Genomic DNA, 17,670 nt, shown 5'->3' with positions numbered 1-17,670 from the left:
GGATTCTCACAATGTTTTTGAGATTATCTGCCAAATCTGTATTGTCTACCAACAAATGTAGTCTGTTCATTGTAAACATTAGTGTGACCTTATCAAATTCATAGAGACAGGAAAGTCTAATTCAGACTGCTTTCCTGGCAAGACTGCCAGGAGCTCAGATCTTGCCATGGAAGCCTGATGAAGTTTTATTAATGGATGACTATTTAAAAGCAAATAATTCTAAAGGAACTTCATCCTGAATGATTATTCTTCCAAATGCAAAGATCCACACTGTGGTGCAGAATTACCATCCAGTTGAATCACTCTGTTGTACATCTGAAACTAATATAACACCACATGTTAACCATACTGAAATTAAAATAAAAACTTAATAAAAATAGAATCATTATCCAGTTAGTAATTATTTTTGCATGTATCAAAGGTACATTTAATTCCTCAGTAGGACACGGGAAACAACACTCAAAACAAGGTACCATTCCCCACCCCCACCTCCAAGAAGCAACACAGAGCTAATGCATGTAGCATTTCCAAAACTAACACAAATGTGTGGATTTTGAGGTATTAAACACCTTTACTTATTCTTGTGGATTTATAGGCAATCTCCCTTCAAGGACTATAATATAATTTGGAAGGCTATTTCCCCCTGGGTGACTCTACCTGAAAGCTTTTGTATGAGAATTTGGTGATGGTTTATTGATGATGTGATGCTATTATGAAGGAGCCTTCTACAACCCCAGCTCCTCTCCTCATACCCACATAACAACCCTTTTCCCGGTTGGGGCTGTAGGAAATGAGTAATGCTTAACCCATTTGTGTGATCAACTCACTTAAGCAGCTACTGTGAAATGTTAATCACAACTTTAATTTGTACTGCATTAGCATTTTGATTAACTTGTAGGCTTGCTAGCACACTCGAAGCGCTTTTACTCATAGTTACAGCTCGGAAATGACTTTTTGATTAATTAAGTTTGTTAGACAGCAGCTGAGCTTCCTGAATGCTAACCTTCTGGGGGTAAAAGTTCAGGAGAAAGTTACAGTGAACAACTGTTGCTATTGAAAAAGAGTCTTACAAATGTACTTATAGCATTTTAAGTATTGATAAAATACTGTATCATTACTTGCAACTGACTTGAGCCTTTAAAGGAATATGCCTTTCTGTCGAGAAAGCTTTTTTTTTCAGGTTTTCCCATCATTGTAAAACTTCTGGGAGCCCTTGAACTACATAGTGCATTTTTCTTTTTCTTTTTCTTTTTTTTTTTTTAAGATTTTATTTATTTTTTGACAGAGAGAGAGACCACAAGCAGGGGGAGTGGGAGAGGGAGAAGCAGGCTTCCCAAGGAGCAGGGAGCCTGATGTGGGGCTCGATCCCAGGACCCTGGGACCATGACCTGAGCCGAAGGCAGAAGCTTAATGACTGAGCCACCCAGGCACCCCCCATAGTGCATTTTCTAGCAGATGTCTAACAACTAATATTTTAACAAGCTGCTTTGGATGAATCTCCATAGTTTTTTTTTTTAATAAAATTTATATTTTAGAACAGTCTTAGATTTACAGAAAAGTTGCAAAGATAGTTCAGAGAGGGCCTACTCATCCCACACCTGGTCTTCCTGTATTATTAGCATCTTACATTAATAAAGTACATTTGTATTATTATTAGCATTTTACATTAATAAAGTACATTTGTCACAATTAATGAACCAATATTGATACATTATTATTAACAAAAGTCCATACTTAGAATTCTTTAGTGTACTTAATATCCTTTTCCTTTTCTAGGATCCCATTCAAGATACCACATCACATTTAGTTGTCATGTCCTTAGACTCCTCTTGGCTGTGAGTTTCACAGACTTCCATTGTTTCTGATGATCTTCCCATAGTATTTTGCGTTCTCATGACATTCCATAAGTAGTCACTTGACTTCTCTAAATTAATGAAAATCTTTTTCTCTCATACTAGACTAAATAAATCTTAAACTCTGTCAGTGTATTCTTTATGTCATCTAATTTGAACAGAAGTAGCAACATTATCTAGCCATTTCAGCCTTTGTCATGATCTTATTTTCATGTGGTTGTTGCAATCCCTATGCCACCAATAGATACACAAGGATGACTAGCAGGTGATGTGAGGAAAAAGAGAAAAAGTTCCTTAAAGAGAGGAAAGGATAAAGGGAGGAAGAGGAGAGGGAATAAGTCAGAATGCTAAGGGGGCTGTGGGTAGAGGAGCTGGTGCCTCATCTGTCCCATGCCAAGCCACAGAGCCTTGACGACACTGAGGACTAATTCACAGACTTTTCAAACTAAATTTAGAAATTTTTAAAAAATGGTCCTTAGAGCTTCTTTGTATTATGTGCCTCTTAATACCTCTTGATGTATATCAAATGATAGTTTTTCTTTTGGTGGTCAGCAGTTCTGTTTCCTTCCAACGCAGTTGACTTTAATTCAGTCACAGTACTCAAAGTTCCTATATTACCCTTGAATTGTTTAAATCCAGAATTCAGTTGGATTCCAAAAGATATGTAATGCCTGCCTATCAAATATTAAGATGTACTTATAACCAAATGATGGATTCAAATTTATTTAAAAATTTTAAAGTTTTTGAGAATTGTATTGATAAAATTCTTACAGAGACAGTAATTGATTAAACACCTAATTATTTTGTCTGGAATTTGTATTTTTCTGTTATGTAGGGGAAAAAGGTTAGACGTAAACCACTTTAAATCCTTCTTGAAATAAGTAAGACAGGGTAGGGGCGCCTGGCTGGCTCAGTCGGTAGAGTACATGACTCCGAATCTCAGGGTCGTGAGTTCAAACCCTACATTGGGTGTGGAGCCTACTTAAAATAAAATTTAAAAAAAATTTTAATTTAATTTAAAAAAACAGGCCAAGGTCAATGTAAGTCATTCAAAGGTAATGGAATATTGTGTAATGAACACAGGTAATTGATTGGAAAACCAAGATCAAGTCTTAATTTCACTTGTGACTGGTGTGATTACATACCACTGAACACCTGTGAGCTTCCATTTCTCCATCTGTGAAAGGAGGACGGTACTAATGCCTGCCTCATACTTGGTATTGTTATGGATTAAAGTGAGCTATTTACGAAAGTGTATTATAGTCTGTGCACTATTATACAAATATTTTACTCACACCATATATGCATACTGTCTATATAGCTTGACTTTAACTATATAATGCACTGTTTGGAACTTTTAATAATTGAATGAAATTTTATTTGCCATAATATTTACAGAGATATGTTGTCAAGCTTGCATTTTTAAGTATAGTCTATAGTCACAGAAGACAAGAAAATAGCTCTAGATTTGATAAATCTGTCCTTTGCAGAAGCAGTAATGCCACCATGAAAATGTGGTTGAATTTAAATGCTAAGACCAAGCCTGATATGCTTAGGGAATTCTTGAAATTGATTCAAAATAAATGTTCAGGACATGAGTTGGTTTCAAGTCACAGAGCATGCCTTTGGCTCCAGGACTCCTAGAGCCTAAAAAATTTTTCCAGAAAGCATCCATTTTCTAAACTCTAATTTTTTTATTATTTTAGGAGTGAGGGGTGGGGTTGATTTTTGTAGTTCGTGGTGGTGGTGGTTTTACCTTGGCATAAAGCCAGGTACTTCAGAAGTTCTTGAGTTCTTACCTGGACTTCTCACCTGGCTTCCTAGTGATCAGTTAAAATGTGTTAAAAACAAAGCTCATCACCTGCTCTCCTATAAACAAATGACAGCTCCACAGTTTCTATTAATTATGATAAGATTTTAATTGTAGCATAATTTTATAAATGAATACAGTGCTAGAAATTATATTTCCATTTTGTCACAGCTGGAAATGGCAAAGAATTCTCAATCATCAATCAGTTGAAGTTCATGCCCACTTAGTAGGAGAAAGTTTCATACGCAGTCAGTGCCCATCCATTTTTCCCAATACTTAGAATCATCCTAGTTTTGCCCTGTAAGTAGCATGCCAAGTAGAAAGTGGATGTGAGGTAAAGGGGAATTAAGCATTTGCCTAATGTTAATGCTAAGCTGGGAAAGAATGTCCAGAGTTCTATCTCCTCAGTGTACTAAAAACCAACTTTGTTGTTGAGCATTAGATCTCTGTAAGGGACTTTGAGGTGAGTTGGGGAACTGAGCCATGATCTCCAGCTGCTACCAAAGTAAGCCCCACTCTGGGGAGGAGCAGATGCTTATTAGCCTTTATCCCTGAGGAAGACTGCTATAAAAGACAGTGAGACACAGGGAATCCATCCTAGGCTCAGTCATGCAGAGATATGTCAGTACAGGCTATTAGGACCCTCAAGTCCATTTACCTGGACCATCCCCTGGCCTTAGCTTCTTTAGGTATGTACCTCTGAACAGTAACACTGGCTTGCCCACTCACACTGAGATCCAAGCCCACATCCTCCAGTTTGGTCTGAACCACAGGGACGGCCGTTAGCCTTTTCCCCTGGCTCTTTTGTATTTGGACACCCCTCCTGAGGAACTGTTTTGCCCATTCCATGCACCTGCTCTTGACCTTGCATGCGCTGCCCTTCAAAGCCCTATACTACTAAGTGCAGAAATCAACACCAAAAGGCCCAAAGGAAATCCCTGTTAGAAAGAATGGACTATTTTAGGGTGTCCTTTTCATCATATCGTAGAAAAACTTTAGAAATAGGCACTTGTTTGTTTAAGATTTACTATGTTCCAGGCAGTACATTGTACCCTCATAGCATCCCTATAAGGAGGTTTAATACCCCTTCTATAAATGAGAAGTCTAGCAGAGTAGGGTTAAGAGATTTCCCCAGATTCACATAGTAAGTGGGACAAAATTAAGACTCAAATCTATGTCCGTTTGACACTAAAAGCTTGGAATTTTTTTCTTCAGCAAGTATGCAATAACTTAGGCAGGATGTTGTTATCATCATTGTAATTGGATTTTTACCAATATTCCTCAGAAAACAAATATTTCTTGAGGGCACTGGGCTAGAGTTAACAGACTATTTCAGATTTTTGCCATCAAGAAATCTATAGTTTAGAGGGCACATGTGTAAACAGAGAATGACAATAGGATAATGGTGGCATGTGTCAAGAGCAGCAGACTCACAGGAAAAGAAAGAAATGTCTGCAGTCCATCTGCAAGAATCAGGGAGCCTTCACAGTAAGAAGTAGCATTTGAGCTAGACATGAAGGATGAATGGGAGTTTACCAGGTAAACAGGTAAAGCAGAATTTGCAAAAAGAGAACATAAGGAGCAAGGGCAAATGTGGGGAAATGGCAGTAATTTAGTGTTGCTATATTAAGAGTGCAGGGAGGAAGGGGCCAGAGTGAAAAGCTAGGACCAGCTAGATCACAGAACAAAACTGTTGTGCAGAGAAGTGCTAGCTTTGTCCTCTACATGGTGCGAAGCCATTGAAGAAATTTGAGCAGACAAATGACATGATCCGTGTCACCTCTCTGATAATTTACTTTGGTAACCATATAAACTATGGATTGAAGAAAAATTAGGTGAGAATGAAAATAAAGGGTTAGTTGTATTATTCCAGGTGAGAGTTGTTGAAGGTCTGCACTAAGACAGTGATGGGGGGAGTGGGGGTGTGGAGCAGAGAAAACAGACCCGACAAGGGAGTGATTGAGCAGAGAGCAACATTTCATTCACCACATTTGGGTAGTTGCAAAACCTTTTTTCCTCCCAGATTCTTGGTCTCTCTACCTGCTTTTCTCTAAATTAAAACAAGACAAATAATAGTTTTCAATTCATAACATGGCTTTTCATTTACTTCATGTAAGCAATCACTTTGCATGATTTTTTACATTTTCACATCTGGATCATACAATGAAAAATTGTGGGGAACGCTCATAAATTTTATGAAATCTTTCAACTTCATCATGAAAACTTCAAAGTTAAAAACATATGGTCCATCCATCCCTCTCTTCTTGTATGTGAGCTTTTGGTCTGGAATTTATTTCCAGTCAAGTTATAATGTAAAATCACAAGTAAAATCGCCATAGTTACCCCACATTACAACTTCTAACACTATCATGATACTGCTTTAGATATGATTATTCATTTCTTTTTTCTTTTCTCTTGCCTTACAGAACTCAAGAGTTGTGACTTATGAACTAATGCTTTTTTTTATCATGATCTTTTTGTCTCATATACTTCAAAGAAAGGCAAAGCATTTTAATCAGCTCTACAGAGAAATGGGAAGAATGGAAGTGGATTTTCCCTAGATTGATAAACATGTACATTCATACATGTATACACATTGATATGCACACATATAAATATATCTATTATTCCAGTATGAGGCTTTATCATATATGGTAGACTCATGGGTGCTAAAGCCCAGTTTAACCATTTTATCACATTAATCATGATAGCCAGAAATGTTGATCCATTTCCCTCTACTGTATATAAAAAGACAACAGATTAGTTGGGCCAGATGTTTTTTAAACAATTTTACTTTTTGTTAAATGAGAGGACACAGAATAGGAAATTCAAAACTTAGAAGGAAAATGTGTGCACCTCCACTGTACTAAGTAGTATGACAAATTAATTTTGCTAGCATAATATGCCTTAAAAATTATTTTCAAAAATGTTCTAATAGATTTATACAACATTTTATAAATATTTTGTTGGTGATGAGCTGTTTGCCATTATACTGTCATTTTCAGCATTTACTAGGTGTATCTCATTTCTCTTCATCTCTTCATTTCCCCAAAACAAGACAGTACACTCCTCAAACTGTATAAAGTAGCTGCCTCAGATCATGATATTAACTTATGTGTCTTTAAGTCAGCATTCTCCAGAATCTAATTTAATTGAAATAGCTTTGCCTGTGTAAACTTCTCCTTTGTTTAAATAAGATTTCACTGTTTAGTTTTGCCTTAAGCAAATGCAGCCGTTTGTTTGTCCATAAAACATTAGATTAAATGTATAGACTAATATGAATAGCTTCTCATCATTCCACTTGGACAACTGGCAGTTGCCCCATTTTTAAGTATGTAGTGTAGTATGTTTATTGAAAACCAGGGCTCTATCTTCAGCCTGCTTTTGGGGGGAAATAAATTTTTGGCAAGAAAACCTATTGCCTTACCATTGTTGATATTAAATTTGGAAAAGACCTCCTGAGATTCACTCTTCAGATGCAGCTTCTAATGCTTTTGATACAGTGAATTATATAGGTATTTGTTTGTAAAATACGCTGAGTTTTTCTCTTTGTTTTATTACTGGTTTCCATTATAACCTGGCTATATTTGCTACCCTAAAAAAAGCTAAATATTTGGCACTTTATAGGAAGTAATGTGTAACAAATGCTATTGGGAGTTTTGGTTCGTTCTTTCCAATCCAACTGTGGTTTGCTTTCTGGTTTTCATTTTGATTGTAGTAATTCAGAGGTATAATGCTTATTTTATGTTTGTTTGTTTTCTGTTAAGGTTAACATGAGATCCCCAATGGAGAAGGGAAGTGCCATGGTATTCTTATAATACGTGCATTTTTTTTTCCCTGCTCAGGCAATGCTGGATGTGGCTGCAAACCAGGGCTGGCTGGTGACTGCCCTGAATATCACCAATCTGGTTCAGATGGTGATCCAGGGTCGGTGGTTAAAGGACTCTTCTCTTCTTTCAGTACCAAACATAGAACACCACCATCTTCACGTTTTCAGGTAATAGTTGTAATTTTCAAAGTAATTGGCTTTTTAATTTCAAAAATAATATATTCTTTACCTGTGTTGTCACTTGAATTTCATGTTGTGCCTAGGATATTGATTCTTTACAGTGAAAATGCCTGTTTCCCAGAGGGAGACATGGCCTAGTGATATAAGGGTCTCAGTTGGAATTTGATCATCTACCACAAGCTGAATCACAATTCATTTTAACCTTCTCTTGTTTTCTATTTGCAACATTACATACATTTCTATTTTAACTGCACTTATTCCTTTACAATATCAGCCTTTATTTTAAAAGATGTTATGAAAATGCTTTGTGATGTAACCAAAATAAATGACCAGTTTCTCTTATTGCAGAGTAGATTTGAGGGATCTGAAATCCGTAGTCAAAGGTAAATTGTACAAAATCTACAAAATGTCCAAAACTGGGTAGTTACGTATACTAGCAGCTCGAGATAGAACCCGTACTAAAAAGAAGGGTTTATATTATCATCAGATTATTTAACCTGTAGGTCCTGTGTACATATCCGCAAATATTTTAGCAAGGAAAAGAACAGTACATATTACAAGTAAGGTTGGCAGTGTCTAGATGAAAGTGTTGGTTTCACACCAGTGTTTCACTTCACTTGAGAGATGCTTTGCAGCTACAATGTTGGTTCACAGTCATGTAGACAAACAGAACAGGTTGCCATCAGGTACCCACTTCCTCTTGTCAGCTAGACTAAGGGGTGCACTCATTTGAGGCATCTAGTTACAGATGCCAACCAGAACTTCACACACACACGGGGGTCTCCTCAGAAAGTCCCTCAGTTGGACTCAAGTGTACTGGGTTCCAAGGCAGTCATTTCCATGGTGCTTGAGTGAATCCCCACCGTGGGATGTCCTGGAAACTAGAAGGCACGTTCAGAGAGTGAGCCACACCAGCAGCAGGTGGCATGAAGAAGGGAAAAGCAGACACCTCATGGCTGCAGTTCAGTTTCAGGAACCCTTCCAATACGGTTCTAAAAGTTATGGGAGTTGGGTTTCAACAGTAAAGTAGGTACATAAGGGTACTGTTGCAACACAGCATGCAGATCTGTTTTGGAAAGCTGCTTGGGGTCTAGGAGATTTGATCCAGTTCTTTGCTGTCACCTGAGAAGCACTATAGTTATATGATTTCAATTGTATTTTTCTTCTTGCTATATAAACAGGAAATAGAGGGTAAGATTTAGGTGGACTATGTTCTTGGGGCTCTGGCACTATTGTGCTATAAATCTCAAAGATTCCCAAAATGTACTTTTAATTGTATGTTCCCAACAACTTAAAAATGAAAACTTTATTCAGGTAATTATATTAGAGACATTTGCCTGCATCCATTAAAAAGACATACCAGGGCTCTAGTTCTGTGCTTTATCCACATGGAAGCACTAGTATACATTAGTGCCCTCCTATAGAAATTCACCCCTATCTGTAAACCCTAAGTAGTTACTGAGCTCACATTTGATTTACACATCTTACGTCATCATAGCCATACTGCCTTGGATTGATATATTAGAGAATGCTGGCTGATTTTGAAGCTTAATGATAATGGCCTTTAAAAAGTTGGATAGCAGTCTTAATTTTTTTTTTTTAAGATTTTATTTATTTATTTGAGAGAGAGAGAGAGCATGAGGGGGAGAGGGTCAGAGGGAGAAGCAGACTCCTCGCTGAGCAAGGAGCCCGATGCGGGACTCGATCCCGGGACTCCAGGATCATGACCTGAGCCGAAGGCAGTCGCTTAACCAACTGAGCCACCCAGGCACCCAGCAGTCTTAATTTTAAAAAACTGTCCTCCTTAGGTAAGTTTACCTCATTAGGTAAACTTTCAGATCCTTCAAATCTACTCTGCAATAAGAGAAACTGGTCATTTATTTTGGTTTAGATCACAAAGCACTTTCATAACATCTTTTAAAATAAAGGCTGATATCGTAAAGGAATAAATGTAGTTAAAATAGAAACCATCAGGAATTCTCATTTGTGCCATGAAAGAATTAGTTGGTTAATGTTGATATTATTTCTCAGGAAATGGAGCCCAGGTATAAAGGGTGTACGTGGTGGGGGCCATGGCCTCATCGATTGCCTTCCTGAACTGATCCATGCCTGTGGAGGGAAAGACCATGTATTCAGCTCCATGATGGAAAATGAGCTACCAGCTGTAAAAATGAAGCAGGTCAGGCCATTGTTTCTGTGTTTCACAGCTTCCTTATTCTGTCTGGGAAATTATACCAAGAGTTTTCTAACTTAAAGCATTGGTTTTGGAGTCAGACTCACCTGGGTTTAAATTCGGTCTGCCATTTACTGTGATTATGAACATGGACACATCATACTTGTCTCATGAAGTTTTGTGAAAATTAAGCAGGATATTATTATGTCAACTGCTTTATGCAGTTCCTAATATAGAACAGAGTCCAATAATAATATTAAAAATAATTACAGTAACAATAATTAGTAGTAGCATTGACATTATTGGAAGTTGATTCAGTATAATGCTGTTAAAGAAGCTTAGAAAGGCCTACAGTAGCTTGTCCATCACTAACTAGGCTGCATTCCCCACTTGGGTATAAATTTCAGTTGGGTAGATTTTCATGCAGTTCTCTCAGTTACGTTCTTAATACCCTCCCTTTTTATTTTAATCACTTTATTGTTCCTAGATTCTAAAGTATTTCTTTAAGTAAGCTTCTTATTTGTATACCATGTAACAGATAGAAAGCTAAATCTATGTTGTAAAAGACAACGTAGGTCATTTCTCCAAACCATCTTTGGAAAGGCCAAAAATATGAACGAACGATGCCAGAAATATTTGGCATATATAGACTTTTAAGTCTTAAGCAGTTTCACCCTAAACATGTCAAACATTCAGGATTTATGACATAATTAACATATTGACTTGCAAATGCAGCTATTAAAGAAACTTCTAAACCACGTCATTCTTTTTTTTCCAGTGGAACTTAGTTTTGAGCAACTTAGAAATAAGTATTATAGGCATTAAAGTCTGATTGTTCAATTTCTGTTGAACTCAGAATTGGCACAAAAAACAACTTAAATAGTCATAATAAGTGCCTATCTTTCTAACTAAATTACCATCAAAATTATGAATAAAAACAATGTATTTAAACCAAAACAAGGCTTCTGTTAGCAACAACAGATTTCTAACCTAACATACACTGATTTCAAGCCAAGTTTTAGATGTGATGAAAAATTAGAACATTGTTATAATTAGTTCAGGGAGAACTCAGAAGTAAACTTACTTAATTTATTTGCATAAATTGCCATTCTGTTATCTTTAAAACCAAATGCAAATTGGCTCAGTCTGATATGATGATGGTTATTTGGCTCAAAAGTGCTTCAATTTGCAGAGCAATCTGGTGTCGGCTCTGCAGTGAGGCGATCCCAGGTAACATACAAATCCTGAATTATTCCAGAAATTAGTATGTTTAAAGCATCAATTTAAGTGCTAATTGCAGTAGTAATGAGAAAAAGCAGTACGACTGTGAGATTTGCATCTTCTACCCCATCAGTATGCCTGGAACGGCTGCTGACTGGCAGAGGATTTGGCTGCTAATTAAATAATTGTATGCATGGCAGTGCTCTTGCCTGATTCAATAGATGAAGATTAATCCTCAGATAAATATGTTTGGCTGGTATTGAAATGTCTTAGCAGTTTCTTTAAAAATAGCTTATTTTTTATATATATATATGTGTGTGTGTATGTATACATACACCGAACAAATATATGTATACACAACAAGGATGAAAAATAATAATATCAAGTGCTACAAAAAAGATCACATATATATATAAAAACCAGATCTGACTTCTGGGAGCCTTGTAAAGTAAAATCCCAACGAGTTGCTAATAACTGAAAACATCTCTGGGTAACTAATAGTACAAGTAAAGAAACATGAAGTCTTGCTTTGTGCAGTAAATGTTACTTGTGTTGTCTCACAAAGTTAAATGCTTTACAGAAATTGTGTGTTTAAGTATCCCCTTGATCACTTTTCTACTCTGGCCAGGCTTAGAACATCAAGTGGAATAGCGTCTATCCTCAGTGACTATTGGTTCTAACAGGGGATAGGCTGTTACCTTGATGCACAGTGTAGACCGTTCTGTAGACCAATAGCTTGACTATTTCAAGATCTATTCCAGACATAATTTCAGATTCACAAGACAAGTTATAGGATTGTAGGTGGATTGAAAATTTGCATTAGATTCACATTTTTTTTAATTCCTAAGGGGTAGTTTGATTCATCAGGGCTACTTCATTTCAATTAGGTATACTAGGCAGCAGTAAAGTCTTAGCAATCAGAACATCAAAGCCTATAAGGGAATCTATGGTATGTAGTTAAGAAAGAAAAGAAGATACAAAATTAAAGTATTCATGCACTTCTAAAAACTAACTTAGAAGGTGATGACTGATAAAACCAATTTATTGAGAAGTTTTCTTGACTGATAGTGACATTCTAAATAATTATAAATGTTAGGAAAAGGTGACAATGTTATGTGATAACATTAAGTTTATTTTGTTACATCCTTTCTGTAGACTTAGAAATTCATTTGTTCATTCATTTGATAAAGGTGAGCACTTGCTATATGTATACTGATTTCTCAAAATGTCTTTCAATTTAAAGAGCAAGAATAAAATTGGTAAAATATTTTCTATCCCCTTAATATACATCATTTTAATTGGTATTCTCAATATAATGCCCAAAATACATATTTATTTCTAGAAGGACCCTAGACTTACAGGCTTCCTTGTGATATATAAACATATAGAAATGTTTTCCTTTCAGAATAAATTTGGAATATGGACAAAAAAATCATTCTGTACAGTAAATAGTCAATGAATGATGCTGAGTGACATCAACAATTGCATCACAACGTTTTTTTTTTTTTCAAGTTGTCTTTATATCCCCCAGTAATGCTCTCTGCCTTAGAAATCACATACATGTTAGACCAGATGCTTCTCTAAAGCAAACCAGCTCAAAAACAAACATTTTTTTTAAACTTACTGTTTAGTATAGTCAATAGCCACTCAATATCTAGGTGGGATTTATAGTGAAGGAGTCATGTGACAAGTTTAGCAAATGACTAATAGTTTTTTAGTTGCTTTTAAAAGGATTTAAATTTTTGTAAACTACAAAAATTAAAAGCACTATTTTTACCCACAAACAAATGAGTACAAAAAAAACCTGGGAAATCTGAATAAGAACTGTGCATTGTGTCAGTGTCGATATCCTGTATTAATATTGTACATTAGTTTTGAAAAATGCTGCCATTGGGGAAACCGGGGAAATGGTGCACAGGATCTCTCTGTATTATTTCTTATAACTGCACTGATTCTAGAATGAATCTCAAAACAAAGAGGTGGATTTTTTTTCAAAGTACAGTTTCTTAATCACTGCATTTCACATTACCTTTCCTTACTATCTTTTCTTCTGTTTTTTATTCAGGCATGGAATTTCTTATCCCGCTTGCCAGTGATAGATGTTGGCTTAAGTGTTAAAGGCTGGTGGGATGACTCAGAGGAGGGACATGGTGAGCTCTCTATCACAACTCTGACTTCAGACAAACGAAATGACAACAGGTGGATCAGATTGCACGCTGATCAAGAGTATGTGCTTCAAGTCAGCTTGCAGAGAGTCCACTTTGGGTTCCAAAAGGTATAGTGTTTGGTTTCCATTCTCAAATGCTTCACACCAGGTCCCGGCATGCGCCACCACACATATCTTTTATATTACTAACGTGTCCGTGTCATTCACGAATCCTGCTTTCTCAACTGGCCTTAAGCGGTGAGAGCCAGTCTTCTGGAACCAGTCAGTTCTCCTCATGTGCCATTTTTCAGCCCCAGAATATGCACTTTACATAATAATATCTTGCCTGGAGTACTGTTCTCATATGGTCTGTCTACTCAGCCCTGCAGAATTTCCTGGAATTTGGAGTACAGATTCTCTGGCCCTACTTATCAGACTGGCTGTATCAGAATCTCAGAGGGAGAAATCTCAAGATCTGTCCTTGTACCCAGCATCCCAAATGATTTTTAAGGTCATTAAGGTTAGAGAAGCACTGCCTAGGGGCACTTTGAGACATAGAAACCACATGTAGCTAGGTGCACAGGAGGGCAAAGCGTTCCCCCTCAGCTCCGTGAGTTTGAGTAAGACACTAAAGCTTTCCTGTGCCTCAGTTGCCACATCTTCCCTCTTCCTTCGCTGGAACGCACACGAGAGCGCTTCTGTCAGTGTTCATAGAGGCCACATGTTCATTTCAAACTACTCTTGTCTTTGCTGTTACCTGTGACACAGAAACTTAAACATTTGTCCCTCTAAGAATATTAGTATAGCGCATGTGGGCAGATTGGTTTTTAGTACCATAATAATTGAAATAAAGAATTTGTCTTTTTTTTTAACACTTTTTTAAAAATTTTATTATGTTAATCACCATACATTACATCATTAGCTTTTGATGTAGTGTTCCATGATTCATTGTTTGTGTATAACACCCAGGGCTCCATGCAGAACGTGCCCTCCTTAATACCCATCACCAGGCCAACCCATCCCCCCACCCCCTTCCCCTCTAGAACCCTGTTTGTTTCTCAGAGTCCATCGTCTCTCATGGTTCGTCTCCCCCTCCGATTCCACCCCATTCTGTTTTGGCCCATGCGGTCAGTGGCACTCCCATGTCTAAAATAAGCCCTCAGATTAAGGAGGGCACGTGATGTGAGGAGCACTGGGTATTATACACAACTAATGAATCATTGAACCCTACACCAAAAACTAATGATACACTACTCTGTGTTTGCTAATTGAATTTAAATTTAAAAAATAAATAAAATAAAATAAAATCAGCCCTCAGGAATGAGGTTGTGGTTCATGAGTACTGCCCACTCTGTTTCAAACACAGAATGGTCAGGAGCTTTCTGTCGTTACATCTTTTTAGCCCTGTGCCTTCGGGTCCCATCTCATTTAATTTCTAATTCTAAAAATCAGTCAGTGTAAGTATGAACTGATTGGCCTCTGATATTTCAGAGGATTTAATGTGAGCATTTTTATATGATCTAATTTATCCCAGCTTACAAAAAAAATAGTAATAATCATACAGGTAAAATCATGGGGAAAAAACTAAGATTTTTCTACCTTACTATTACTACTTAAAATTAGATTTAATCATACTAGAAAAACTCTCAATTTCTTTCTAAATGCATAAAAATGCATTGCTCTCAGACTTCTCTTTTAAAATGTCTTAAGTATAGCATCTCCCTCTAGAATATTTAATGATGTCTGATTGAGAGCAGGTCATTATTAGTAAATTTTATTCCATAATGTCATTGTCTTAAAGAATCACTAAAATAATCTCGGATTTCATAAAATCCGTCTAAAGTAAAGACTTCAAGTGCTGCCATTATGGTGATGTAGGTTCTTGGATTGTGGTGATTAATGTATTTTATATATTGCTTGGCTTACAATTTCCCATTCCTCAAAGAAAGGATTTTTTAATATTGCCATATTAGAATATATGCTTTTTTATGTGAGTTTTATTCTTGGGTCAAGGGAAGGTATTTATATTATATAGTACTTTTTATCTTGAGTTCCACGGTCTAGTCTTGATTGTCTTTTTTTCCCTAGGTATCAGTTTCTTGTGAATAAGGCTTTGGAAGATTTGGTTAACATGATTGTATCTCAATTCGTTCATCTGCAAATGGGGTATTAATATCACTTATAAGAATGATGTGAGAATTTACTAATTTGATACTAAGATTCAGGGCTTTCTGTTCTAACTGAGCCAAATATTCTGGTGGTTATAGGCACAAAGTAGTATCTATAATGTGCTTCGAGAGTCCTGAAAAATGGTAGGTGATAGCATATCAAAGACACCAAACCAGAAAATTTAAAACATCCCAGATAGATAAACTGAACCATATAGATTTATGGCCTTCAAGGAAAACAGCTTAGCCTTTTAACCACAACCAAGGAGCATAGAAAGTCTAGACATTATTAATGGTTTATCTTTTTTTTTCCTGGTTTACAGGGAAAGCAAGACAGCCACGCAGTTACTCCCCGATTTCCCAAATTAAAAGATGAAGGATGGTTTTTGATATTAGGAGAAGTGGATAAGAGAGAACTTATCGCTTTGAAAAGAGTAGGATATGTTCGAAATCATCACGTTATTTCCATTTCTTTTTATACCCCTGAACTACCTGGAAGGTAAGCAGAATCTCACCACCAGAGTTCTGAAAGAATTAAAGATGTCTGTGGTTTTACGTTTTGTTCTGTTTTTATGTTTTAGGTATATCTACACACTGTATCTCATGAGCGACTGCTACCTTGGCCTGGACCAGCAGTATGACATTCATCTCAACGTCACACCGGCGAGCATTTCCGCACAGGTCAACGAGGAGGTCTCTGAGGCCTTGACTGACCTGAAAGTGAAGTAACCTGACCCGAACAGTCCGTTTGAGAGAAGTGGTTAAGCAGTCTGGCTGTTCATTCATCTAGACAAAGTCGAATCACTTGATGTCTGCCTTGGTGGAATCAACTTCTGACCTCAGGACACCCAGAAAATCGACAGCGGCCGCAGGATTGGCTCCGGCGACACAAAGCTAGCTGAGGTGGCCTTTTCACAAATGTTGCCTTTTTTAGTGTTGTCTTCATGGGTTTCTTGGTATGTGAAATGAACACGAATGTAGGAGAACCTTTGTGTGTATTGAGATGAGATTTAGGAATTACCCATCAAATTTTGCATCTCACAGTGTAATGTTTACAGGAATGTTGGTTTGTTTTTTTCTAAGGGAAACTACACTGAGGTGTGACAGTGTTAGGATTTGTTGTAACAGATTTCTAACCCTGCAGTATAAAACACATAAGAGAAATCTGTATGGAGGCACATAATGTGGGTTGTTAGCAAAATTTATACTTGGATCGCATGTAGTTTCAAGAATTTCTTACAGTCAAAAATGTTAATAATATATGATGTAAAATTATATTGCAGAGCCCAGTGATGATAAAGACAACAGTATATCCTGATCTTAGAAAATGTAGATACTGTAACTGGTGGAAATAAAATATTGAGTGTGCCACTTCAAGACAAGCTGATTCAATTCTCTCTCCTGCTTCCTTCCCATTTATTCCCCCTTACTCTTCTCTTCTTTTCACGACCTCTACTTCAAGACTACGCTTCCATTCTCTTTCTGATATATTTATTTACACAAGGAGAGAAGTACAGTCTAATTCGTGTTGTAACATGGACAGACCACACAGTACAATTCCTCATCCTTATGCTTTCCAAGACAGGTCTGAGGCAAACACAGAATATTTTCAACCCCTACAGGTAGGTTTTCACTTGTGATAAAGGAAGTGTCTCTACGTCCATACAGTTTCCATTGCAAAAAGTACTTTTTTCAAACTAAGATGTTGTTAGAATCCCATGTCCATATAATAATATACAGTCTAGTGGAATGAAATTCTATCCTTGGAAAGTAATTTCAGTTGTTCCTGGTCCTGTAATGAATTATTTTAAAATACTTTCCAATGTAACCACCTCAAGTACTAGAATTTTAAAGTTTTTCATAAACTGGAATATATTGCTTTTGTGTACTCCTTTTCCATGCTGAAAAATCATAATAATAAGGGCGCCTGGGTGGCTCAGTTGGTTAAGCGACTGCCTTCGGCTCAGGTCATGATCCTGGAGTCCTGGGATCGAGTCCCACATCGGGCTCCCTGCTCAGCAGGGAGTCTCCTTCTCCCTCTCCCGCTCCCCCCTCTTGTGCTCTCTCTCTCTCTCACTCTTTCAAATAAATAAATAAAATCTTTTAAAAATAATAATAATAATAATAAAATAAGAATGAATAAAAGTGGGGTGGGGAGACCAGGCATGCACTTTGCAAAATTAAATCTGAATGACTAATAGGAAGATACTGAAGTCCAGTGGGTACGAGGGGTCTGAAGGGCTCTTGTCTCAGAAGTTTACTTCACATAAACTTTAGAGTTATTTCTGCT

At 36.9% G+C, this 17,670-nt stretch overlaps 1 protein-coding gene across 1 annotated transcript in view; it reads left to right on the top strand.

The window, feature by feature from the left end:
* ASCC3 (activating signal cointegrator 1 complex subunit 3) overlaps nt 1-16,757 on the top strand; it is a 354,273-nt gene extending 337,516 nt beyond the window's left edge. The window contains exons 38-42 of the mRNA XM_034991607.1: nt 7,509-7,660; nt 9,704-9,851; nt 13,132-13,341; nt 15,704-15,879; nt 15,962-16,757. Coding sequence (XP_034847498.1) covers nt 7,509-7,660; nt 9,704-9,851; nt 13,132-13,341; nt 15,704-15,879; nt 15,962-16,109 — 834 coding nt within the window. The 3' untranslated portion in view covers nt 16,110-16,757. The remainder of the gene's footprint in view (nt 1-7,508; nt 7,661-9,703; nt 9,852-13,131; nt 13,342-15,703; nt 15,880-15,961) is intronic.
* The last annotated feature ends 913 nt before the right edge of the window (nt 16,758-17,670 follow it).

Source organism: Mirounga leonina, unplaced genomic scaffold, assembly GCF_011800145.1.
Source record: "Mirounga leonina isolate KUSES-001 unplaced genomic scaffold, KU_Mleo_1.0 Mir_53, whole genome shotgun sequence".
Classification (NCBI taxonomy): Eukaryota; Metazoa; Chordata; class Mammalia; order Carnivora; family Phocidae; genus Mirounga; species Mirounga leonina.
This window is presented reverse-complemented; position numbering and strand designations above follow the sequence as displayed.